Here is a 27296-nt window from a genome sequence, read left to right as displayed (position 1 = left end):
AAGTATCTCATGGATGGCGAAAATTAAACTTCCAGTACTCCCACCAGCAGAGGTCCTTCATTTCCGTGCCACAGACCTATGAAATGAGTGTGAGATACTAAGCTGGTTGTGGGATCTTCTCACTGGGTTAGCAAGGAGCCACCTCAAAGCAGCATTTTTCCTTTTTGAAAAAAAACGGAGCAAGGAGCAAACGAGAAGCACTTCACTTTATTTTCTCTTACATTACCTTCGTTTCCTGCGCAGAGCTCATTAAAGGAGGCAACGCGCATGGTTATGCAACTCTACTGCGACCATGGAGCACATAACACCCATGAAGAGCGCCAAACTCAGATCATGGAGCTATTGAATACTCACCGCCAGCATTGCCGAGGTCGACGTAGGACAGCAGGCACTCCTCGCTTTGTTTTTTTCTTCTATTTTTTCCTTTTTCAAGCTCAGATCATGGAGCATTTTCAGGTTGGCGTGGGATCACTCTGGGGGCCTTGGCGGCAAACTTCAGGCAGAATCTGTGTGGAGGGGGTTGTTGAGGCGGGGGGGACCGAGCCGCACACTCACCCTCCTCGATTGAGCAAACCACCGGCAGTAGCGGATACCACCGCACAGCAGGACACTGCAAGGAGGAGCACGCTCTCGCCGACCCTTGTGCAAACGGCTCCTCTCCACACTCCGACCACGGGCAAAATGTTGCCAGCAGGACACCACAATTTTCTGACCCATGGTGCAGTGGCCCAAGCCCACAATGCTTTGTCCCGACTTCCTAAACAACTAAACTTAAATACCAACCGCTCCCCTACTTACTCATTGAAACTTCCTATTTCTGCAACATACCTTTCAGTTACGTTTGTTTTCTGAGCAACGGGGGCCCCAAGGAACCTCCACCAAATACCAAATCTAGTAAAAGGATTTCACCAGGAGAATATTATTTGGTGAAATGGGAAACCTGGAATTTGAGCCCGGGTTTCCCGGGTTCGTTTGCAACTGGTAAGAAATCTACATCTCTATTGGTAGAGGCGAGTCAGGGAGTCTGCCTTCAATCTAACAGCCAAACACATCCTACCACAGCAAACAATATTTGGCTTCCTGCCTCCCATCCGCACAGAACAAAAGTCATACCTACGTAGTTTACCAGCCCCCCACAACACAAGAACCTCACTTGGCATACTGCCTCCCCACCAGTACACATACAATAAATGGTTAATATCTATAGATTATAAATCCATAGGAGTGAGACTTTCCCTACAGACTGTCAAGGAAGACAAGGTACAATGAGGAAAAGTGATTTGCTCAGGGTAATATAATGTGCCAACTTTTGGAGGCAGGGGTTTAAGCCCTAGATTCAGGGTTCTACAGTTTGAAACTTAGACAGCAGAAGAGACTTCATCTTCCATAATAAAATGAGCAAAATGTTTTCTACAGAGTTGTTATTCAAGGGCTAAACTAGTAGTACACCATTCAATAAATCTCGTATTCAAAGCAACAAGTCACATGACAAAGCAACCTGACAAAATAGAAGGAAAGTCTTAATTGAAACCTATGTTCATAAAACAAGCATGCATCCCTTGTCAGAAAAGAGAAAGGAGTTGAACCTGCCTCACAATCGGATATAAAGGCATGCAGGGTAGGCACAGTTCGGCTGACCTACCTTTCAGGATTTGTATTTCTGTCTCATTTACACTATTTTCCTTGCCCATCACCAGTTGCAGTTGCTGTCCTTCCTTTGCACCACATCCTCGATGCTCCTGCAACGTCTCCATACAATTCACTTCCAGACTTCCTTCCCTTTTTGCACCCTCCAGAAGACCTAATGCCCTTTCCTCGCAACCCCTTTACTTGGCCACATTGCTCAGTCACCAATTCCTTTTTTATGCACCCCCCCTTCCGTTGCCCTAGCTCACATGTAGACAACCGATCACCTTCATTTGCTGATCTGCCTCTGCCAGACATGACAAGAAGCTGTCGTCGGGGTGTTGCTGGCAAATGTGGCTATGGGGTCTGTCCCCGGACAATGCAGATCAAAACGCTGAGGGGAGACTTGGCTTTTACTGTGCTCCGAAGATGCACTTTCTTGAAAGTCGGCTGCATACTTCAGTTCATGGAACCAGAGAACTGTGAGAAGAGTCCACCTGGGATCTGGTGATGGAGTAAGATGGACCTGCCATATTAATTTGTGTTTTCAAGAAAGGTAGGGGGCTGGCGGTGTGTGGGTGTGTGTCGTGGTCGAGTGTTTGAAATTGGGTAAAGTATATGTGGAAGAATGCATCTGTGTCCATGTGATTATATATACATATTAACATGTTCTCGATTTGTAGGTCAGATAGGAATGTTCTAGACAAGACAAAAAATGAAAAACTTCATATGGAAATATTAAAAGCAGTATTCTAAGCAGAATTCCTGCTAAAAGTCTGCATATTTATACCTCCATCTATGAGGTGGAGTTAAAAAAGCCAACCTGGGCCCAATTGTTTGAAAACAAAATTCCTAGTACAGATGGGAAGTGCAGGCACAGTCTTCCAATAAAGTAAAACATGTTTTTACATAGGGCCATGCTAAATGGGTTGAAAAGGTGGGCCTCTCCGGTGCCATCTCTCACCACCTTACCCACGTTTTGCATAAAAGGGTCAGAATGGACCCCTTTGTGCCTAAGAAATAAACCACCAATGTACATAATCCATTTGCACCTTTAACTTGAATATGGAAATGCCTGATTTTTTTTGTAAACACATTTTTATATTACCACATGTAGAGGGTGCATTTCTAAAATACCTGTGGAGGTATTCCAAATATACCATCTCTGCTGGTGGCTAACTCTGAATTGGACAGATTTTCTTATTTTTTACAAATACCACTGGTGGAGGTGGTAACTTTCTCCACCCAACTCTGAATAGTTTGTAGTTTACTAATAATTAATACATGAATGCTATATCTTTGTGCGTGTTTTTCAACCGTGCCCAATAGCGAGTACGACAAACAATTCAACAGCCATTTCTAGAACTCTATTTGGTAATATCCATCAATGCTATACAGGGTGCTGTTAAAATGTGTTATAAGCTCACCAGGGATGAAGAAATTCACCAGAGGAAAGGGGAAGCATTCTTACAGAACAGAACTGGGGGAAAACTCTATGTTGTCATGATGCATACTCCCGGAGAGCCAGTCCAAGACCGGCAGCCCCAGAAGCACACATCAGGTACCCAGGGGAAGGTCCAGCAACCCCAAATAGGGGCCCTTTGGACACAGTCCTGGCGCCTTTGGCGCCAGGCTCATAAAGGGAGTGCTTTTGGTGGACTTACCTGATGCAGACCATGCTGCCAGATCCAGACCTCTTTGAGGCCTGAAAGGAACTACTTTACCTGTGGGACTATTTTGCCACTCGGGCGTGGTCAGGGAGGGATACATACCTGGGACTTCTTTGGAGGCTATTTAAGCCACGCCCAGACAGCAGCTCACGCTTCGCGTTGCTCTGCTCCTAGCAGCTGGACGCTCACCGCGTCTGCTCCTGCATCCCGACTCCAGCCACGCCTGCTTCAGTCCTGGAACACCTAAAAAGAAGAAGAGAGGAAGAGAAGGTGAATAAAGGACATTACCTGATATTGCATGGGATCCGGAGCCAACACGCCGACGATCCTAAAAGAAGAGACATTATTTTTGGATTCCTCGCTTTGCTCGTTGCAGCGCTGCGCTCAACTCACCTGTCCACAAGGAATTCCGTACTCCTACGACCATCCGCACGTTCCGCCGCATTCCAGCACCTAGGAAGGAAAAGAGAAGAACAAAAGGTGAGCCAGAGAAAACATTGGGAAAAAACTGATTTGCCAGAAGGCTTACCTGGCGATTGGTGGGGGAGAATCCTTCCTCATCTCGGGTCGGCACGCCTTTTGGCAGTACCGCGCCCCGGCCCCTATGGGGAAAAAAGAACACGCGCATTAGTGGATGAACATACAGACATTAGAAAAACCAACCCAACATAAGCTCACCTGAATTATCCACAGCGAATTGTCTTCTCTACGTGGAATCTTCGCTCTGCACCTGCGCTAAAAGACTAAAAGCAGTCCATTGAAAATAAAGGCCAAAAAGGAAGGAAGAACAACCCTTGAACTTGATAAGTCATATACTTACGAAAGCGCCTTATTCATCCAAAAAAACCAGTGAAGCAACTGGACCTGAATGCCCGTCCGATAACCAGTGAAGTAACTGGATTCTACCGCACCCCTGCACCAGAAGCAGGATGGAGCGCTCGTCATTTCAAATCTTAAGGTGAGAATTAACGGGAAGGTTCAGAGGTGGTTTGAAGAGAGAGTAAAAGGGGAAAGGAGGGGTTCGACTCGTCACTACGCAGGTGATTAAAATCCCCCCCCCCCAATCTACAGAAAGATCTTCCTACGCATCAGACAGGCGAGGTTTGGGGGTCCGGCCCAGTCGGTGTTCCGAGTCCTGCGCATCACCTTAGAAGAGGCCGCAGCAGCCCAGGCCTGGTCAGCGTCTCCGTGGGAGTCAGGTGAGCGTTACAGATGTGGGACCTTACTTCCTTGGCAAGTAGGAATGTTAAGCCGCGGATGATTTTAGCAGACAATGGTGTATAGCCCGCAGTGGTGCCAACATTACTATCCAGGGTCATATCATCTTGGGATTTAAATGTGTACCTTGCCGCTGGACGATATGAACCTCCTCCTGTACCTAGGCTCTTCTCGCGTCCACTGTGGAGAGCACCCAAGGACATCTGCAAAACTGCTGAAATCACCCCATCTAAACAGAAGCCCAGCAGTCCAGAGAGAATTTGGTTCCTTCGAAATAGGCTAGATTCTGAAGGATCTCGCCCCTTTCCATTTCTTTATACATTTTGAAGCTCTGGCTCAGGGAGCAAAAGGCTAGCCAGCCTCTGGGGCAACTGCAACCATGCCCTCCTTCCCAGACCACCCCTGCATCCCATGATATGTTCTGGCATTTACAGCGCGCCTATACACAAGTATTTCAAAGTCATGACATCTCCTTAAAGGGGGCAATACTACACTTACCACTCTACAAAGACACCCTTAACAACCCTGGTGTTCAGCAATCTCAGCTATTATGCAAGCCTAATCGTTGGTCTTCACCTCTACACCCCCCCCCAAAACCCCCAACGCTGCTATCCGCTCCCTCTTCAATCTGCCCAGATTTTCACATAACTGAAACCACCATCACTGCAAAGGATGGCTGGCTCTACATGGAGAAATCATACACGGCCTCCCCCCACCCCCTTTGCACTGGAAGACCTTCCCCCAGCCATCTAAGACCCTCTATAAGTGAACGGTATGTTGGCGTAGCTGGATCTCGAAAGGGGTGCTGAAAATCAGTGATGTGTTACGGGATGGCATGTGTGGAACTCGGACTTGTGTTTGGTTAGGGGAATAGAGAGTTGGATAGAAGAGAGCTGGATGCACTACTTGAGGTTGGGCACGTTATCTGCTCCATTGGAGACGGCACCAAACGCACGTACAATATTTGCATCATCAATCGAGTGTCCACATTCCTAAACATGCCGCCTATGGATCATTTATTTGTTAAAGCCTGTGATAAGTTGCATAGGCACTAAGAGGATGGCCTAGGGAGTGAGATTTAAGATATGGATTGGGGGTGGTTGGAAAAAGTTGGTTTTAGGAGAAGTTAGATCTGATCTGCACCATATTCAGCAGAAGATTTTAGGGAATCTGTATCGGACCCCGGTGCACATGCATGGTTTGGGTTTATTGGAGAGTGAGGAGTGTTGGGGTTGTGGCAGGGGACGGAGCACTTTATTGCATATGCTGTGGAGTTGGAAGGATGGACGTGACTTTATCTATACGTTTTCCAAGATCACCATTGCAAACACTGTTTTCTAGAAAAGGGAGGTGCGAGACTGCGCAGCAATATGGGGAATAATATAACTGTATTTCTTATATAGCGCTACACACCCATAGGTCTCAAATAAAAGAAGACATTATCATACCACATAGTGGTACTCATTTTATCAACCTTGGAAGGATGAAAGGCTAAATTCACCCTGCTGGGATTCAAACCTGCCATAGCAGGCTGCACATAGATATCAGGGGCGAGCGCTTAGCTCGCTGTGCTATCTCACCAGCATATGGATAAGGGACTGATGGTTGCGGCGAAACAAATTCTGAAAGTATGGACGATCAGGAAAAAGTCACAGGTAGAGGGATAGTTGAACTATTCACAAATAATGTCAGCAGGATAGTGAGGTCATTTATTTGCATCTCTGGACGTCTTTTCACAGGATTTGATTTATTATGAAAATGGCATATGTGTGGATGTGTGGTAAGCATGTGTGTGGTGTAGGTTGAAGGTTTTCTGTGATTGGTTGTTCAAAGTTCAGGGATGCTCTGTCTAGATACGACTTGCATTATGTGTTTTTTTCTTTTTCTCTTCTCTTTTTCCTTCATCCTTTCAATTTATTGAAAATGAGTACTTAGAAAGGTGGGGTAATAGGGCATAAATTCGTTTTAAAAAAATTGATTAGCAGAGTTTGCTCATTAAAAAGGTCTTGATTAGCAAACAAATTTGAGTAGCAATGTTGTACTAATATTTATAATGTCAACAGAAGTTATGTGTACCCAATACATGAAATGAGCAGCAATACAGCATGTTTGTGTACTGCTAAAGTGTAAAGTTTAGCTGCATGAAGGGACACAAATAAAAGAAATCGAAATGATTAAGATGAATGGGGAAACTCGGGGCCATATTTGGCATAGAACTGCTAAGAGCTCTAAATGTACCTCAATTAAGGAAGCAGCATACAAACTAGGTCTCCGATGGTATATGACGCCCCTACGTATGCAACCCAGGATACCCTGCAGCCTGTAGAGAAATTGTGGTCAGCACGGGAATCTTATTCACATGTGGTGGTCCTGCCCACTAGCAGAGACCTACTGGAAGGAGATTTTAAGTCATATTAAAGAAGTAACTGGTGTAGGGCTTCCCTTCGATCTGCTTGTGGTGCTCCTGGGAGAGGAGGTCGAGGGATGCTATGCGAACTCAGGGCCTACAGCCATGCTTTTCACCCACATGCTGAGCGCATTACTGTTGCACAAGCATGCAAGACTACGGAAGGACCAATAGAAGCCATGTGGTGGGTGAGGTTGTGGGGAGTGATGGCCATGGAAAGGGTGACGGCAATAGCCCATGGCTCTTATTCAAACTATCTGAACACTTGGCTACCACTACACAAGTTTACAGACGACAAAAAGCAGATGTACTTGAATCTCTCTACCAGCACGAACACAGCCCAATGACCTGCTCTTGGGTGAGTAACCCCTGGGAGAGACTCTACCAAGCCTTTAGCTCACTGTCCCTTTCACAGAGAAGAAATTTCCCTGCATATCAGTCTGTCCTGCCCAGGGGCAGTCCAGCACCGAAATACTAGGCAATTCTCCTCTGAACAAGAGTACTAACAGCAACCCTATACACGTGTTTCAGCCTTGTTGGGCATCATCAGTGAGGTGAAGCTGCGCCTCGCTAAGAACAGTGAGCAATTGGTCCACGTCTGGATTTTGTTCTCTGTGAAAGTGACAGTGAGCTAAAGACTTGGTAGAGTCTCTCACAGGGGTTATTCACCCAAGAACAGGTCAGCCGACATGTGTTTCGACCCGAAGGGTCCTTATCAAGGCTATTGACAAAATTCTCCCTCCGAGGGAGAATATAGCCGTATACAAGGGCACAACAGGTGCCACGCCGGTCTACACGACAGCAACCATTCCAAGACCAGGACCCCACAGGGGGCTCAAGAATTTTGTCAATAGCCTTGATAAGGCCCCTATTAAACATGCCCATGCTATTTCAACAGTTATCTTAATCCCTTTTTCTTTCAATCTGTGGGCTATTTCTCCCCCACATTTCTCCATTTCTGGGCATGCCCAGAACATATGCGTCATCCTGGCGTTTTCTTCACTGCATTTAGGGCAGATTTGCCGTTCCGTATTTTTAAATTTGGCTATCCTCTGGGGTGTCACATATGCTCTGTGGGTTATATACAGTTTTATTTGCTGTAGCCTCGCATTCCTCGACACTTTCTTGTGGTATCCTTGGGCCCGCTCCCACATCCCATCGCTCATGGGGGCACCCACTTCTTCCTCCCAGTCATGTCTCAGGTGTACCACTTCCTTCCCCACTCTGGACATCACCAGCTCATATATCCTGGATATCTCGTGTCCCCCACTTCTGCTATGTCATATATCACTTCAATGGCGGCATCCGGTTGCTCCTCTAGTACCATTTCGGACCATGTCTCTTTAATTTGCCGCACCATCCTATGGTATGTAATATACTGTCCTGCATGCAACCCCGTTTCCTCTATCAACATTCCAAATTCCTTAATCCTCCTCTTGCCATATCTCTCCCACTGTTGCTATCCCCACCGGTTCCCAGTGCTTCCTGATCATCTTCATTAGTTGCCCTTTTCCCAGTCAATGCGACCAGTGGCACTTGCGGGGAACACTGGGTTGGGTTCTCCATTACCTGACAGGTCTTATGCCATATTTCCCAACCTAATGTCATTATCCCAGAGCGTTCTTTCACATTTGATTTGAGCAGCCATATCATTTCTTTCAGGAAGTATGGGGAACATTCCAGTCTGAACAACCTAGATTCTGAGGTTGGGTCTTCCGACAGCCATCTTGCCACGTGCTGCAATTGGCTCGCTATTTGTAAACCTCAGAGTTTGGCAATTTTATACCCCCCTTTTAATATGAATTTTATAACTTCCAAAGGGCGATTCTGTTCCTCATCCTGTGCCAGAGAAATTCCCTGCATATGCTATGTATTTTAGCAACAAAAAATTGCCTTGGGATCAGTACTACCATTTTCAACATTGCCCCTCTCCCCATCATCGCCAGGGGGAGCTTCACCCAGAACTTCAAACTATTTTCAATGCTCTTGACCGCCTTCTCAGTATTATGTTGGTGCTCCGCCTCCACCGTATGGTGGATGTCTATCCCAAGATATCTAAACGTGTTGTTCTCCCATTAAGACTGGTAATTGATCCCACGGGATCCCGACATACCTACCCAGCAGAAACATGCATGACAAGGGGTTCACCGCTATGCCAGATAGCAACGCTAATCTCTCTATTACTTCCAAAACATATTGGAGATTTTCTTCAGGGTATCGTAAATACAACAACATGTCATCTGCGTACAAAGAGACTAAGTGCGGCTTCCCATTTAGGTTGATCCCCATTAGATCATACTGTTGCCTTAGATCGCCAGGAGTTCTAGGGCTAAGATTTACAGCATAGGGGACCACGTGCATCCCTGTAGTGCCCCTACTGAGCTGCCACCTCTCCGATATTATCGCTCCAGTTTTTACCCTAGCCAGCGGTGCACTATATAACAGTTTAACCAATTTAAGATACCCAGGTCCTATCCAAATGTTTTTTTATGTTAGTTCCTATCCCATAACTGGTCAGGGTTGCGATCAGCCAAGGCCATTTGACTGAATCAAAGGCTTTTATTGCATCCAACGATACGATTGCAATTTCACCCGCGTCCCCTTTTGTGTGTTCTATAACTCGGTGAAGCCGTCTGAGGTTGCTGGATATATTCCTGTGTGGGACATACCGTTGCCTTAGATCAGTCTGGTCAGGGTCTATTAGTTTATTAATGATCCGTCTCATTCTATTTGCCAGAACCGCTCCAAGTATTTTGCTATCTTGATTAAGCATTGACAGCGGTCTGAATGATCCGCAGTTCCTGCCAGGCTTATTAGATTTAGGGAGTGGTATGATAATCGCCTCTCTCAGGGACTCAGCAACTTCCCCGTTTCGTATGCCTCATTAAGCATTGCTAAAAGCGAGGGGAGCACCTCATTTATATACATTTCATAGAATTCACTGGGGAGTCCGTCAGCCCCCGGAGTCTTGCTGGTGGGTAGCTGCACTACCACCTCTTCTAGTGCCTCTAGGGTGATTGGGAACATCTAATTCCTCTCGCTCATCTCCGCTAATTCACGGCATGCCTATGTCTTCCAGTGTTTCCCTTATTTTCCTATCATTGCTTCCCCCTTCATCTCCATACAATTGTTGGTAGTACTCTAAGAATTCGCAGTTCACCCTCTCTTGAGTGTCCACTATACACCCATCCTCTTTCGCTATTGCTCTGATCGTAGCTCTGAGGGTCTCACTTTATATAATCATGCCAGCACCCTCCCCGGTTTATCAGCTCCAGCGTGTTGTCTCTCTATATACTTTTTATAGTATAGATTGCACAGTTTCTCCCAATGTCCCGCACATTTCTGTTGCAATCCGAGTATGGTTTCAGTATCTTCCTTGGTGTTGCCCTCGTTGCTCAATGCTATTTCTAGCTCTTCTTCCACTTCCTGTAATTCTGTTAATATCCCTCCTTGTAGTCCTTTGGACTTATGGCTATCCCCCTCACTACCACTTTAAAGGCTTCCCACAATGTACCAGCTGGCTCGACACTGCCATTGTTGGTCTCAAAGTAACTCATTATTTCTTCTCCCAGACCCTCCCTGAACATTGTTCAGGCGCCACGTTGGTATCCTTGCTCTTGAGGGTCGGTATTACCATGTTAGGACCAGTGGCGAGTGGTCTGATAGGACCTTCGCTTTATATTCTCTCTGTATTAGTTCTGTCAGTAGCTACTGTGTCACAAACATATTCTAGCCTGGTGTGCAGATTCTGTGGGGCCGAGTGATGCGAATACTGCCTATCCTGCGGGTGGCACACCCTCCATGCATCCTCGAACCTGAAATCCGTTAACAATAACTGCAACGCCCTAGCGGCCACGGTGGGCCTGTCTATTTTGTCATCTGACCTACCTACCTTTGGGTTTACTGTACATTTAAAATCACCTCCCTAGATCACTGCACCCCCCAAATTCATGCTCATTTTGTTGTACAAGGTCTTGAACTATGCCGCTGTGTCTTAATTTGGGGCATACGTGTTTATAATGCATACTTCTTTATTTTCGACTAGCCCCCTTATTGCAACCATCCTCCCATTCATTTCCACCATTGACTGTAATAACTGGAATGGGACATGCGGTGCTACCCAGGTAATCACCCCCCTAGCGTAAGCCGAGTATGTTGCTGCAACCACAGTCCCCTTCCACTTCTTCCAGATCACCTACAACTTTTCTTTTGTGAGGTGGGTTTCTTGTATCAGGGCTATATCCATTTTCTGTCTGCGCAGGTACATCATAACCTTATTCCTTTTTAGGTAGCTATTAAGCCCTCTGACATTCCAGGTGACTATCTTAAGGTCCCCCATAATCCAGCATCTCCCTCTCCTCCCCTTGCAAGTCTCCCGGTCTTGCTTGAAGTCCATCGCTCATGTATGTAGGCTCGTTCCCCAACTTCAAACTGTCCCCCCTCTTAAACCCAACTACTTCCCCAATGTCCCTCCCTCCCCCTTTCCTTCCAGCCCCAACTCAAACCCCAACTCCCCTCCTCTCCCTTCCCTAACATTATCCCCAACTCCCTGCTTCCCCACCACCCCTCCCAACTGTTGCCCAGCTCCATCCCTGGATCTCAGGCACCTCTGCATCTTGCCCGTTACGTGGCTAATACCAGTACTCCGGGTACAGCAGGGAGGGAACGCCCTACTGGCGTCTCTGCAAGTTCTACTATCGGGGGTAGGTCGTCTACTCGATGTCTCCCATGTCGGAAAATGTCCAGAGCGCGTTTGTGCTTATAGCTCCATCATACAATTTTATATTCCAGTCCAGTCCAGCATGTTCTCCCATTAATTATCAATTAGTTCACATCAGCGCGTCTTAGCGCACAAATTACCCCCATTACTGGCACCTCACTACAGTTTCTCCCTCCACTTGCAATGTCAAACATAACGCAGTATCACTTATACTGTCCATCTCCATCCTGGCCGTCTTCAGACTCTGGGCATCCCTGGGTGTCTAGCCAGCCTGCGGCCTCCTCTGGGGTTTCGAAAAAGTGTGCTTTCCCTTTGTGTAGGATCTTGAGTTTCGCAGGGTACAAAAGCATGTATTTGATCCCGGCGGTCCTCAGCCTTCTTTTCACAGCGACGTAGCTGTACCGTTGTCTTTGTACCTGCATGGTATAATCCGGGTATGCAGTGAAGTTTGCCGCAGCTCTTGTTATTGTTCCTCCTTTCCAAAAAAATTCGAAGATCTTTTCCCTGTCTCTGTAATTCAGTATCTTTGCGATTATGGCTCGGGGAGGAGCCCCGGGTTGCGGTCTTCTCATCAGGGCCCTATGCGCTCGTTCAACCGCAAACTATTGGAGAGCTTGCCTGCTCTTATTTCTTGAATGAGCATGTTTGCCACATAGTATGTGGGGCTGGCCCTCTTCTCCTTCCGGTAAGCCCACCACGCGTATGTTATTGCGTCCCACCCTACCTTCGGATTCCTCTGCTCGGTTTTCCAGATTGGACATTTGTTGCTTTAAAATACGACTTTCTTTAGCACTGGTGGTGCTAAGAGCGGTGTTGGTTTTGACAGCACTTTAAGCCACTTGTTCGGTCCGCTAGTGCTCTTACATCCTGTCGTAGTAAATTGACCTCTATCCCTACAGCGTCTATCTTGGTTTCCAATGCCGCTTTGAGGTCGCCCATCGCGGCTTCCCAAGAGGATTTCAGTTCCGTTATGGCCGCCAGAATGTGGCAGTCGTCCCTTGGTGTAGTCATCTCTTCTGGTGTGGTATCCGTGGACTGTGCAGTTGCAGGCCTGCTGTGATTTGGCAAATATGTCCATCGTTGGTTGCTTGCCTTTACCTTTGCCTCCTTTAAGTGCCATTGCCCTGGTGGTCGCAGGTCTAGCCCTTCTACTGTTTGGGTGTACGTTTTTCTCCTTGTATTTCAGTGATTGTATGAGTCCACAACTTGACGTCACGTTCACTGCGGCCTCGCCTGCTACATGCGCTTAGTCTTTTGTGTGTGGGTCGCTCTTGTATGCAACCTGCTGTTCTAGTCCAACTGCCCACCTGCCCTGGTGCGCTTCGCTGTGTTGCAGGGACTTAGCGCTGCACCACTTCCTGCTTGTAACTGAGCTCAGTTACCTCTGGTCCCATGTGTGCGTTTCCTGCTCTCAGTTGGCGTGTGCACCAGTGCTTCCAGCGTGTCTAGGCTCACCTCCAGAGTCAGCGTGTTGTTTTAGAGGAGGGTGGGTATGGATATAGTTCCAGCTGTGTGGCGGCACTATGCAGGGTTATCCTTGAATCATTGTTGTGTTGTGCTCATCCGTCAGTCAGTGTTCGTTGCTGCCTCCTCGGGGGTGTTCTTCTTGCCTCCCCCTTATTTGCCCACCACCAGCTTTGCTAGTTTACAGGATATGCACTTTTTGAATACCAGGTTTCCCTGACTGCATACCTTTAGTTTGGCTTGGTTCATCGGTCCACTTGGAGCAATCAGTGAGCAGCCAGTCGATGTCCTCTCTTGATCCAGGTTCCCACGGCGCCGTTTTCTGTGCTTTACACCACTCCAGCATTTCTGTGTTCTGTTGTCCTACTGTGTTATCACTTATTGCTGGCTGAAGAGGCTTACCGACCTCACCAAATGGATGCACTGCGCTCTATTAACATTGGCATGCCCCTTATTTGAGGCATGCCCCTCGTGCTTATTATTCATATGCAGCCCATTGGTTGAGAGGTGTTGCTCCTGCCGTTCAATATTTCCCTGTTGTAAGGGTTCTGTGTGTTTATACCTGCCTACTCTCGTGTAGCACTGTAGTGCCGTGCTATGTTCATATCCTGGTCATTCGCCGGCTGTTGCAGCCTTCCAGAGCTGCTCCGTGCCTGCCACTGTCCTAGTGGCCGCACCGGCAGCATTTATATGTCCCAGTACTCCACTTTACACTGCAGCCGCCCGCATAGTCGCTACGTTCTACCCAGTTCCTGGGCGATTTGCATGCAGCTTTTAGAGGGCTCAGGCGTCAGCGCGCAACTGTCCTTGCTCTGGAAGGGTTCTTGCTGCGTTACTGGTCGCGCGTCTGGTCGCCCTTTGTCTGCGGATACTCGTGGCGTGAACAGCTGATTGCAGCTGTGCGTTAGTCTTTTATTTGGCACTCTCTAATAATGTTTCTCAGAAATGCGCGCCCGTTTCCTGGCTGCAGCTTTCTACACCGCCGGTTCGGGCCCCCCCTTCCCCCAAGGGTCCTTTGTTTCGGACTCGCTGCCATCTTGCTGCTAGCCCTGCGTCTTTGTCGGCAGCTTTGAAGTTGCATATCTTTTGTCATTTACGTCGGATTCGTTCGAGTAAGCATGCATCAGTTCCCGATCCCCTTCCCATTGATGTCAGCTGTTCTTTTTCTTAATGTTGGCAGTCTGAAGGCTCACACTCAGTCGGATCTGTTTTCCGGATCAGGTTGCACTCGAGAGAGCAGCCTATTCCATGGCTGCCAGGCCACGCCCCATTGACTGTACTTACCATAAATTCTGCGCAATTGATTCAACAAATGTTGTCACTTTAACCAATCTTTAATACATTATTTTTGTGGTTTCGCTAAAATAAGAACACCCAAGTAAACAAAATGGTCTACCAACTCAAGGACAATAGTTTCATCCTGCTAGGTGTATTTTGGAGCCATCCACTGCATTACCTTCGTTTTATCCACATTCACCTTCAAAGAGTGGGCCTTAGCGAAATTCCAAAATGCAGTATTTAGGCGCCGTGAATCTAATTGAGTACAGTCAAAAATAATAAAATCATCTGTCTAAGCCAACCATTTGATTTTCAAATTACAGATTTTAGGAGAGGCAAAAGCTGCAGAAATCAAAGATTCACCAACATCTGGAATGATTAGATTAAAAAGGATCAGCGCAATCACACACAACTGCCTAACACCCTGAGATGTCCTGATTTTCCGAAAAAGGGAACTCTGCTGGTCTAGTCTAATATGAACAATAAATCCTTCATACAGACCAATGATCAGACGCAGTAGCCCTTTAGGAATGCCCCAGTTGTCCAATTTGGTCCATAGGAGGCCACGTTCAACTGCATCAAGCGCGGCCGACAAATCAATCGTGGCCAGAAAGATGGAATCGTATTTAAAAAGGACCATGCCGACTCCCTTCAAAACAAAAACAGTGATAGAGGTTCCCAGATGTTTACGGAACCCTGTCTGCCATTTTGAAATCCTTCCCGTCTCCAGCTGCCACTTTAAGACTAACCAGCACCAAGGCCGTAACTTGCCGTTGGCATTAAGGATGGAGATGGGACAATAATTAAATGGGTCCGAGCTCAGTCCTTTTTTCAAAACGGGCAGCACAAAAGCTGTAGACCAGGAGGAAGGAAATTTGTCAGGAAGAAACAATCTGGTCAAAAAGGATAGCCAAAATCCCAGGGCATCCTTTAAATAGTAAATTGGACAAATTGTTTGGGCCGGGGGCCCTTGAGGAGCTAATATTCCTTAGGATCTCAATTTCTGTAGAAACAGAAGAACCCAAGCACTTTCCAATTCCTGTTCCCAGCTATACAACTAGGCTGGGCAAATAAAGCTGTAAAGTGAGATACCCAGGTCGACTCGGAAATAGAATTCAGTAAACTAACAGATTCAGAGTTATCCATTTCGTTAAATGTCTGCCAGAAGGCCCGGGAATTATTATTGACCAAGATAGATAGCATATTTTCAGCTTCACATGGATACCTTAGAAATCGATGACCCGTTAAATCAGTTTTTGTATACCTGGTTAGCTTTTCTAATATTTTCTTCATTTTTTCTGATACTGAAAATGTAGAGAATTGGCTCCAATTACAGCTCAAGATTTTATTTCCCCCATGCTGCGACTTCCCCATCATAAATATGTGATGTTTTTCGCAAATTAGTGATTTTATGCATTGGCATACTTTTCACAATTTGATGTCCAACTGAAACCTCAAAAGTTTCCTCTGAGAAACAGTAATAACACTTGGCCTGAGTGTAATATTCATGAAAGTGGCAATGGTAGAATTAACTCAACTATTACCAGCCTTGTTCACTCTCAGGCCCATTGTGATAATCCCCGTTTCTATACCAGAAAGCTCAGTGGAGTGGTCACTAAATTTTGTGGCGCAAACATTTAATGGCATCTCTCAAACTTTGGCTAACAAACAAAGATACAGTCCAATGTCGATTGACACAAGCCACTAAACCATGTGAAGTGGCTAGGAACATCCCAACTAATAGCTCCGTTTAATATCACTAGGCCAATCCCTCTAAGATCTTTAGGCCAGATATGACACAATTGGGCTTTCCCAGCTTGCTTTGCTATATCTCCCAATGATGGCAAAGGGGACAAACATGCAGAGTTAAGATCACCCGAGAAGAGTATTACTCCACTCTCTTAGGTGTCGAGTCAATCATTAATGCAATCCAAGATTTTGTCTAGAAAAACACCAAGGTTACCCACCCCCACATGCCAATATAAATTAATGACCAAGAACATTAGTTATAGAATCAAGAACAACTCGAGTAGGAGTTGCCATGATTTCAAAAAGACATCAAGTCGGGCAATTATAGACAAAGCGCTTGTGGATATAACCAATGTCAAAAGCCCACCGTAAGGTCGTCCCGTTAGGCCCTTTAAAGAGGAAAGGACAAACCATAGCCGTCAATCAGGGGTACATCGGTGAGCCACGTTTCTTGAAAGTGTATTGCCATGTTTGATTTAAGTAGAGAAGTACAGGATTTAAAAAAAGATAAATAAGATGGACATGACCCGCATATTCCATGATAAGAATCACAATTCAAATTGCCTAGTGTTAGGGAGTTTGCAATGACCCTGCCAAATTAACACACCTGAGATCCATAAAAAAAATCACTAGGCATGTTTACCACATTTGTTTTGCTAGTGAGGATATGAACCAATATTGATGAATTCACACCCCCCCTCATTTCCCCCGCCCCCGGTTTAAAGAAACAACAAGATCACTAGGCATAGCCTTAGTAACCTCAACTTCCGCCCTTTGGTTCAGAATATTATCCCTATCCCGAATAGAGCTTAACATCAAAACCCAGTGAGCAAACTGTACTTTGTTCCTTCAATACAGCATCCAAGATCAATTTAGAACGAAAATAAGCACACACCCGATCTGTTCTAAAATGATCGGGAAATTAAGGCAGCTCAATATCACTCTAAGTTAGCACACTCAGGGATGGGATTGCGTTCATTAGCCTTAAGGGATTTCAGCGATTCAGCACAACATTGAGGGAGTGTGGGGGGGGGGGGTTGTCTGTCTGCAATTGCTCCACCCTCCATGGCAGGTGGCAGGTCATTAGTACTTACATATTCAAACCTCCCCAGATTCAATACAGCAACTAAATTATTTCTCCCTTCACCTTGCCTTATCACTCTTGACCATTATGTCCACAGACTCCCTCTCGCCTTCCCCCCGCCCCCATGGGATCAATGTATTGCTATAATGCGGTACAGCAAGCCATGTGTTGCCGGTGTAACATATGGATATGTAAATGAAGACAGGCTACTCAGTCAAAAACACATCATTTTTTTTCACATTTAAAAACCCACCATTTTTTTTTTCTCACCTGAAATGCCTCTGTTGCAGGAGACACAGAGGATTAATGAACTAATATAATTAACAGTAGTAACATGATTCTAACTTATTAATATCATAATGTGTTCTCCAAGTGCAAAATGAGGCAGGCTGAAACTTATTTTAAACAGACATTCAGGATTTTTCTTTCCCTTCTCTTTCTCTGTGCTTTTCACGGTCCTTGCTAAGGAAACAAAACTCAAATAAACAGGAAATTAGTGGATACAGTTTCTTACTGAAAAGTGAGCTATTGTTTGAAGAAGGAGGGTATGACATGATAGACTTTTATTGGATGCACGTCACGTTAAGGGCTGTAACAGAGGTCTCTTGGTGCATCTCGGGGGGAAGAAAGGCAGTGGACATTTTGCACAGCTTCGGTGAGGACTTGGCGGGAGTTGCTGTGGGGTTGCCTGATTGAGGGGCATCGTTCCAGTGCACTGCTGACCTTCACAGGGTGGAGATTCCAGTCAATTAGCAACGGCTTGAGGACCAAGGAATGCAGATTGGAACTGCATGTCCTCGCCGGATGCTCTAAAAGGAAGCCCTGAGCCATTTAAAGAAAGAGAGAGAGTTTGCGCGCTGAACAGCTACAATTTGCTGATAATTATCTTACACAAAGTGAGTGCGGTGTGAATGAAATCCATTTCAGTCAGGCAGCGTAGCGATAGCTGCATTCTAATTTTGCCATTCAGAAATGCAAGTCGACTGATGCACTGTTCTTTTTATTGTTGCAAAGAATCTAATGAAATGCCATGTATTTTGCAATTGTTTCTCTTATGTTTATTCTAGAAAATACTGCCTCGCAAAACTGGTAATGTATGATTTTTTAAATGAAACTGATGTAAATCATAATCTGTGTAAAGGCTTCTATTTGCTTCTGTTTTTCTCTGGTGCAGTTAGCCCATATCACCTGATAAAGGGGAGGTTATTAGGTAATATATGCCAAGCATCCCATTTGGAAAAAATTATGTTATGAGTAATTATAAATAGCTGTGTGCGTGGTTCCACTGTGTGTATATGTGTGTGTGACTTCTGAGTGGAACACAATCTGATAGTCTGCTGGACGTACATGAGTCAGCAGAGGGAGAGGCCTCTGGAAATAGTTTCACTAATGTAAATAAATTAGTGATTATACCACATGTTATTGTGAATACTTTATGGAAGCATAGCTCACTGGTGTAGATAAATCAGTGATAACAGCCATAAGTGGCACTCCATATGAAAATGTGGTGTTATTGAATAATGTAGAAGCCTGAGGCCTCTAGAGATCACAAGAACAGTCTAAACAAAAGAAAGGGGTTTTGTATGTTGGGGCCACAAATAAAACAAAGAAATTATGCTCATCACTATACCATAACAAAACGCATACCAACTAAATGTATCCGTGTACTAAAATAATGCATAGCCACGATTATTGCTAAATTACTTTTATTTTTGGTTGTAAGAAAATACCCCAAATCTACACAAAATACCCTACATATTTATGGTGCGTTGGACGGGAAAGTGATCATAGAGCACCTACTGGGCGTGACAAGTGTTTCTCACACCGCCATCTGTACATTAAAGGGAACCCATTTCATAATAGCAGTGTGTCACTAAAAACGAATTTCAGTATGTCTCAAAGGGAAAGCATATTCTCAGACCTAGTGCAATATTTAGAGGCAAAGTAATTTGCACATGGGACTTGGTCATCGAATAGTACCTCAGAATGGCATGACCGCATTCATGGTGAGGTGCAGAAAGAAAAACTAGACAATATTTTTGCAGAAGGCAGCATAATTCAGGTCTGCCTTCTAAGGTTATTAAATGCAGCCGATAAAAATGCAGAGAAAGACTGTTTGATACGGCTGTTCGCCAAAATCTGGTTTATTTTGAATAGGTCCCTGCGAATGCAAGAAAAAGACACCCAGCTAATTAACAGGTTAAAGACTGACTTAGATGGGGCAAGTAAAAAAGAGGAAATGTTAAGAGCAGAATTGGATGTATGCCAAGAAGACATGCAGTTAAAATGCAGAGATTTTGATGTTCAATTGTCCAAAAGCAAGAAACAATTTGAGGACAGTGAACAAGAATTGGTACACTAAAAGCATTGGTGGACCACATTAGACAAGATAAAGATGGGGTTGTGTCAGAGATGCAGATTCTACAAAAAGGAACATTATGAGAAACAAAGTGACCTCCAAAATGTGGATCAAGAAATGGTTAAAATGCTTCAAGAAAGAGACAAGAGGAGTAAAGAATTCAATGAGTGCCAAATACAAATGTGCGACATGCAGGAGGTAATTAATAAAATGAGTGATGAAAACAACTATTTGCAAAATGAAGCAAACAGGCTCCTTAAAAAGTGTAAAAGAACAGCAAATGTGCATTCCCATGTCCCAGGAGAGGCGGCAGGGTACCACATTCAATGGAGTTGAGGTGAATTCTATTTCTACCCAAAGGGCTAGTGCCCCAGTGACTGGGCCGGTGACTGAACTTGGTTGCAGTGCCCTTGGGGGATTTGATACTTCCATTGGGGGCCGCCACCAATCCCATACACCTGGAACCAGGGTTGAGTCACCAAGTAGTGCAATTCCATGCATTGCAACAAGTAGCCCCATAAAGATAATGAAATCCATTAAAGCCCTGATCAAACCTGGATCAATTGGCTTAGTGGTCCGAAAGTGGTGACACAGACTATCCTGCCGAGATCCTTTTTGGTTTTGTTCTCTAGACAGATTTCTCTTGGTGTATGCCTGGCCCTTTTCTTTGCTGATAGATTTTTTTGGGTAGCCTCTTTCTGTAAGTCGTTCGGTCAGTCCATCTGCGTATTGTTGAAATTTTTCTAGATCTGTGCAGTTTCTCCGTATACATAGAAATTGTCCATATGGTAAATTGTACTTTAGACCCATCGGATGGTAACTTTGAAAATGTAATAGACTGTTGCGGTCGGTGGGTTTTCGGAAAAGTTCAGTTTTTAGCAGATCGCCAGTTCTGTAGATGTGGAGGTCCAAGAAATCTATTTGGTGGTGGTACCAATGTATCGTAAATTTGATATGTGGATTCCTTTGGTTGATCCAGTTATGGAAGCTTTGTAATTCATGGGATGTGCCCTTCCAAACGATGATGATGTCATCGATGTATCGTTTCCATAAGGAGATGTTCTTCAAAAATGGGTTCTCTGTTGTGAATACATTGTTTTTTTCATAGTTGGACATATACAAATTAGCGATGTCCGGGGGAAAAGTGGCCCACATGCTCACCCCCTTGGTTTGCTTATAGATTTGGTTCTGAAAAAGAAAAAAGTTCTCAGACATGGCCAATCTCGTACATTCCAGGATGAAATCGGTCGGAGTGGAATTTAAATCTTCTCTGGTGTTCAGGATGTCTCGTATGGCCTCTAGCCCTTCTTGTTGTGGTATTGATGTGTATAGAGCCTCTACATCCATGGTAGCAAGGAGGCTGTCATCAGTTAAAATGATGTTGTCAAGTAGATGTATGGTGCTGGTGGTGTCCTTCAGGTATGAGGGCATCTGAATTACAAAGGGTTTTAAAAAATGATCGTTGATACAGAGGGTGACAAAAACAGGAGTATTCTGATAGCACCTATTTTTCTTGAACCTATTCAATTGTAATCATTGTTCCCCACTGCACAGATCATACATATCTTTAAAATCCTCTGAGATATAAAATTGCAAAGGACTTGTGTAAACACTCAACACCCTGCTGCCCTAAACACTAGACCGGGGCGCACGGGTAGCAGCAGTAGCATTACACAAGATGAATCGTCTAAAAGGCAAAATGTCTGTAGTCACCAATAGCTCACTCAGAATTCAACCAAGGCAGCCCACACTTAGCCACAGAAAACAATAGGCTCCCAGCTACCAGCAGCGGAAAAGCTTGAGGCACCTCTGACACAGCCTCCAACACGCAGAGGATCCACACCGACGAGTTGTGCCAAATCTCTCACCCTCGGTAATCAAAAAAGAAAAAAAGCAGAACCCATTACCAAAAAGCTGACTGCCCACTACACGCCATGGCTTGCCACCAACTCTGCCTGGTTCCAGCCCAAAAGCGTGTGCCGCCGGTCTCGGCGCAGGCACAAGCTCAGGCTCTTTGCTCAGACTTTGGGTGACGGGTGTTAAGACGGATTTCTGAACTCTGTCCTGGTGGCGCAGAAGTTCAGAAGGCCAACCCAATTACTTGGAACAGGGTAACCTCTGGACGAGCCAGACCAATCAAGGTAGCGATCGCGGCGGTCAAGACTAGGTCTCAAGAGGGGTGAGGGTGACTGAAAGCCCGCAATGAGCACACAAAGCAAGATCACTTACAAACTACTCCAAACAGTTGTTATATTAAAAATATATACACATTTATTTCAAGGCCTTTAAAACAATGACCGTAGCGAGAAAATCACAATATAACGATAGTAAACCAACACATACCATATCAACACAATATATATACAAATACAACAAGTCTCAAGCGTTATATGCACGAAATGTGTAGTCCACCTAAAAGGGAGGGGAAACAGGCAGTGCGCAATAATGCTTAGACCCAGTTCGCCTTCAGAGGCACCTAACTAGATGGAAGTCCGAGCCCTGCGAAGAGTGGAGCCTTGTGCTCAAAAGTACCTGCACGCGCTGGTGCCAACGGGCAAAAGGAGAAGCTCTTCGAGGGAAATCAGGCAGTTCAGTTTAGTGCACAAAAGAAGAAGAACAAGTTCCGCGACTCAAGCGCAGCCTCCACAGTGGGCAGAAGCAGAGCGCGAGTACGGAAAAGGGTGCTGTTTGACACAGCGGGGAAAAGCAATGGGCTCCTGCAGCCGGCGACCAGATCCTAGCTATGCTACTCACCGGTCCCCGATGCAAGCAGACCCAGGCTTCTCCGCGTCAGTTTCACCATTGGCAAGTTCAGAAGAGCAGGGAACGCCTCGTCGTCGTGTTGAGTAAAAAGACGTCCCAATCGAAGAAACCCGCACAGTTTGTTACCACAGCAGGGCAACGGAGCGGCCGTGTGTATCTGAGCCAAATGTACACTACTCACTTCAGACCTGGGAATGCCAAGTGTACGAAGCGTGTGAGAGTGACAAGGACTCGAAATACTACACAACCTGGCGGCGGTTACAGAGCAAGACTCCCGTGTAACCTGGTCAGTCAGCTGGATGGCCCAGAGACGCTTCCGAAGGCTTACTGGCAGGAGATGGTGAAGATGCCGAGAATAGCTGTTCCCGCTATTCCAAGGGTCGAAGTACCAGTACAGGCCTTCTGGTTCGATCAAAGGTGAAAAGGGTTTCACAAGGCGACAGCAGTGCAGAGGAGAAGTCCTTCAGCGGGTCACCAGCGATTCCTCGGTCCAGCCTCTTGGTTGCAGGATACTTGGCTCCTGTATTCCTTCGTTCGTGAGAACTCAGGAGATCGACATGGTAGTGGAGTTTCCAGCCCCCTCTTATCCACGGTTCCCTTCACGCCAAAACGGAGGGGACCCAATGGGAGATCCGCTCATCAACACTCACACCATTCGTGGACCAATCACGGACCACGGTGGTCCCAGGCATTCACACCACCCTAGACTCACTGGCACCCAGGATGTGTATTGGGACCAGACATCCCAGCCCACATCCTGGAGGCACACACAAGACATGTAGAAGCCCGCGAAAGCATCCGTGTTTCGCGGGAAAGTACATGCCCAAATAAGGAAGGCCCCGGGTCGGCTCGACCTGGGGAAGGTGAAGGGAGCAAGACGGTCAGCGGACAGGACAATGGAGCCTCGTGGTCTGGCCATATTGGGAGCCAGGCCACCATTTTGGGTTAAGCGCGGAAAACGCGCTTAGAATGCCAAAAGGAGCTCAAAACACAAGAAACGATTGCTGCCACCATTCCCGTCCCTGAATCACTTGCACCGATCAGATACAATCCTAAACGAGTATCTAGGGCCTGTAGAAGGCTAGAGACCCAAGAGAGCTGTAACTTAGCTTACAGTGCCCTCTTGTGTCATGCTGCACGAAAGCCGCAACATGATAAAAGAAACTACGGGAAACAGCGTTCCCCGATACTGACTGTTTTAAGGGCACGTCAGTTTCCCCGTAAGAAAGGAGTGAAAGCCCAGAGGAGTGCGGCAGAAGGCTGCACTTCTCTGGCAAAGTCAAGAACAAGGTGAAAAACAACAGCAAAAAGTTTAGGGGTTGCCACATGGAAGAAAGATTACCTAGAATTACAAAATCTTTCCTAACAAAGGGCTGCTCCGCTCTCGCTCCGCTCTCCACTGCAATGCAGCAAGGGACCTTAGAGGAATGATCATCAGAGCATAGCACAACCCAACAACTGCCAAGATGCACCTAGAGACCAAGGCCACTTCCGGCACTTGCACTATCTGCCATTGTATAAAAATGCAGTTTATACAATGTAAAAGTTAGTTCAAAATCTATGCCTAAAACAGCGATGCAGTTTATGTTTTGTAAACTAGTCAGTAACTGCCAATGGCCCTTTATATTACTCCCTCGCCAACTGGCCGCATTTGTCCATATTACCGATGCATATTGTAAAGGCACTCCACCTACGGACTGCATCAACTTTCTATAATGTATCCTATATTTGGTTTCAAGTGTGATAAAGTCACGTGGTGCAACAGCAACATTCTGCCATCACGCAGTCATATAAATAAAGGGGGCAGTGCCGCAAGACGAGTAGTGCACGCCAGGCGCATCTGTGTGCTTATTTCAGGTACAGGGGCAAGGTCTCACGAGAGTCCCGGGCAAGTCCAAATGTAACATTGGCGAAGAGGATGCAGCTGGGCAGGGGGACAGTGCTCCAATGCTCGGTATAACTGGTTGCCCAATCAGACACCTATGAGAGGCATGAACAGTCTCGGTGAAGCAAAAACCAACATTTTCTGTCCCTACGGCAGCAGCTTCACATGTGGATTGCTCATGCACTGTGAGGGCAATTTAAGTATCATTTGGTTTCAAATGACATCCTTGATTCATATAAATACAAAACACGGTCACTTTTTTTTTCTAAACAGGCATAGCAATCCATACATCTTTTTCTTTCTCACAGTTCAAGGGTGTTTATTGAACTTTAACAAGGTGTGATAAACGCCTTCCTAATCCTAAATCTACAGATGGGAGTAAGCTGCGACCATCAAATAAAGCGATCCATGCATCATAAGGGCGTGCGCAGTGTTATGCTGTTCCATTGTGGCTTTGACTTCCTACAGGTAGACATTGTTGCATTTCGGGAGGAATAGAATTGAGAGTGAGCTGTTTTGCACTGCACACTCAGGGGAGCTTTGTTGCAGATAACCAGGGCCCCGAATGCTCTCACTTACCATGTACCAGGTACCCAGAATGATGGAACCAGTGCGCACGTGGCAGCAGCCGCAACAGCGGGTACTGTACAGCCGATCCCGGCTCCGCTTCATAGTCATGACAATGCCTCCACCGACAGTACCGAGGAAGGTGTACCTCTCCGCCCGATCTATCTGCACAGCAACGTTTTACCCCTAAACAACGACGTCAGCACGTAGCCTGCCAATATTAACAAACCTAACGTGCTGACTATTTAGCCAATCAGCTGTGAAAACAAGGTGACGCTCCCTTGACGGAAGTAGGCTAACTTCGCTTTTGTCCAATCAAAACACTCGTTCATTTATTGCCATATGTTTTCGTACGAAGTGCTTTTGGGCACGCGCCGAGATGTCACTTTCCCAGAACATATGAGCGTGGGGACAAAACCACTACAATGTATTCCTCTAATTTTGTTCCTTGAGGGCGGAGCAGGATCGCGGCCATCTTACTGTTCCCTAATTGGGTTTAGACGTCCAACCATGCCATCACCAGCACGCGCGCGCGCACACACACACGGGTTGGGTGACTGTGAGTGGGTGACTTAAGCATGTACATACCATGTAAAACAGACACACCCCAATGCAGAAGTGTGCTCTTTTGATGTGCGTATACAGTGATTTAAATGGAAAAGATGAAGTGCAAGCTACTCACCATTGTAGGTTTTAAGTGGGCTATGGCTCAATCGACAAGGTTAAAAAATTGCTTTTATGCGTCCCACCAAGTTAAATGAAATTCCCCACCCCCACCTAGTCACGTAGTTCTCTATTTGTCTCACTTTCTATGTGTGTCTTTTGTCTCAATATTAATGTTATCACTTTCTTGTCTCGCTACTTATCCTGCGCCAATCACGTTTTCGCCCAATTCCTTTCTGTCTTGGGACCTTGGCACACTGCTTTGACATCTCTGCAGAGCCTGCTGACGCAGGTTCGAATCCTGGCAGGGCCAAACTCAGCCTTTCATCCTTCCGAGTTTGATAAATGAGCACCACGCACCATGAGTAATAATAAGCAGCACTCAGATGCCTGAGGGTTTGTAGCGCTATGTAAATGCTAAATTAGTATAATTATTATTATTAAACGTTCTAATTAGTGATTCCAACCAAAAGCTCAGTGTAATGCTGCACTTTTAAGTAATTGGCTTAAAATTGGAGTCTGCCAGCCTAATGCAGTCACCTCTCACACATGTATATTAGTAGTTTTTAATTTAGAAATCGTCTTTATCCCATTAGAATGACCTCCAAGCACTTGTGGGAGAACGCCCTCAGGGGATCGAAGTCCAAGGTGTGGGAAAATTGTCAGAGTTTATAATGCATGTGTGCATTTGGCCAAAAGGAATTTGGGTGGCATGGCATGTCCCATTTAGCTACTAGTGTTGATCAGGCATGTGTATGGGTGCTGTGAGGGGGGCAGGAGACTTGTTATGCGCCCAGCTAGACCACATTTTTGTCATGGGATTTAGCTGCGTTCTGTTGGCAAAGATGTGCGTTGTGTTTTAGATTGGTGTATGGAGGTGGGTGCGTGCAGGTGTGGGGTGCCTGCGGCTAGAGTCCACCAAAGTGGTTCGTAAATACGTACCCTTGCGCCCCAGTTGGAACTTTGCTTTTGATGTGGCCATCAATCACAGACTGATTTGCCTGTTTTGGCTCCAATACTGGGATGTATGAAAGAGGGCAGGTGTTGATGGAAATGAGTGTCAGAAAGACAACTAATACTATATGACTATGATCTATGACTAAATGTGGGTGCTGAAAGCATACATGCCCACATTCTCGACCACTTGAGTGGGAGATGTTTCCCCAGAAAGCGGGAGAAAAGAATTTCCCCATAGGATCGCATTGGGGATTTAATTATTTTTGGCGTGAGTAAGTAACACATAGCAATTGTTTTAATCTAAAAATCGGGAGTCTACCTCCTAAATCGGGACGTATGTTAAAGAGAAAACTCACTGATAAACTCTCACATCCCCCATTTAAACCGTCTGAGGGACACAGGGTGGCTGCATAAATGAACCCCTCTTCATAAAATAGGCATGTTAGCAGTCCCCTGATGCAAATTTGATTGCTTACACCACGTAGTGCAAATGCATGGAAATTCTGGCGAACCCAAGGTTCAGTGCATTTTTTGAACCTCATAGTGCAATCCTAAGTGCTTACTGCCATGCCGGTTCATGGCATGAGGCATTTCTATGAATTCCAATGGAATCAGGCAGCTTTTACCAGTTTCTAAAAGCTGGAGGATTCTGCAGGGATCTAATGCATATTTTTATTTTTGTATTATGTATCTGTTTATATAGGGGTCGAAAGCCCACAAGCATTGGGGTACCTACAAGAACACAAGTTGTCACAAACACACTTTGCGTGAAGGAAGAGAGATCGACACTCTCCCCCGAAACACGGAAGCCGAATGAACTCGACCCTCCCACCGTAGTTGGCACAGGCGCCTGATACAGAAAACAGGACGCCACGTGGCAGCCAAT

At 45.8% G+C, this 27296-nt stretch overlaps 1 protein-coding gene across 1 annotated transcript in view; it reads right to left on the bottom strand.

The window, feature by feature from the left end:
* Positions 1-25096, bottom strand: part of LAPTM4A (lysosomal protein transmembrane 4 alpha) — a 253752-nt gene extending 228656 nt beyond the window's left edge. The window contains exon 1 of the mRNA XM_069605911.1: positions 24803-25096. Within this exon, the coding sequence (XP_069462012.1) occupies positions 24803-24901 (99 nt within the window). The 5' untranslated portion in view covers positions 24902-25096. The remainder of the gene's footprint in view (positions 1-24802) is intronic.
* Between the last annotated feature and the right edge of the window lie 2200 nt (positions 25097-27296).

This window comes from Ambystoma mexicanum, chromosome 4p, assembly GCF_040938575.1.
Source record: "Ambystoma mexicanum isolate Mex_15411 chromosome 4p, UKY_AmexF1_1, whole genome shotgun sequence".
NCBI lineage: Eukaryota > Metazoa > Chordata > Amphibia > Caudata > Ambystomatidae > Ambystoma > Ambystoma mexicanum.
Note: the sequence above shows the minus strand (reverse complement) of the source record. Positions and strands in the feature narration are given on the sequence as shown.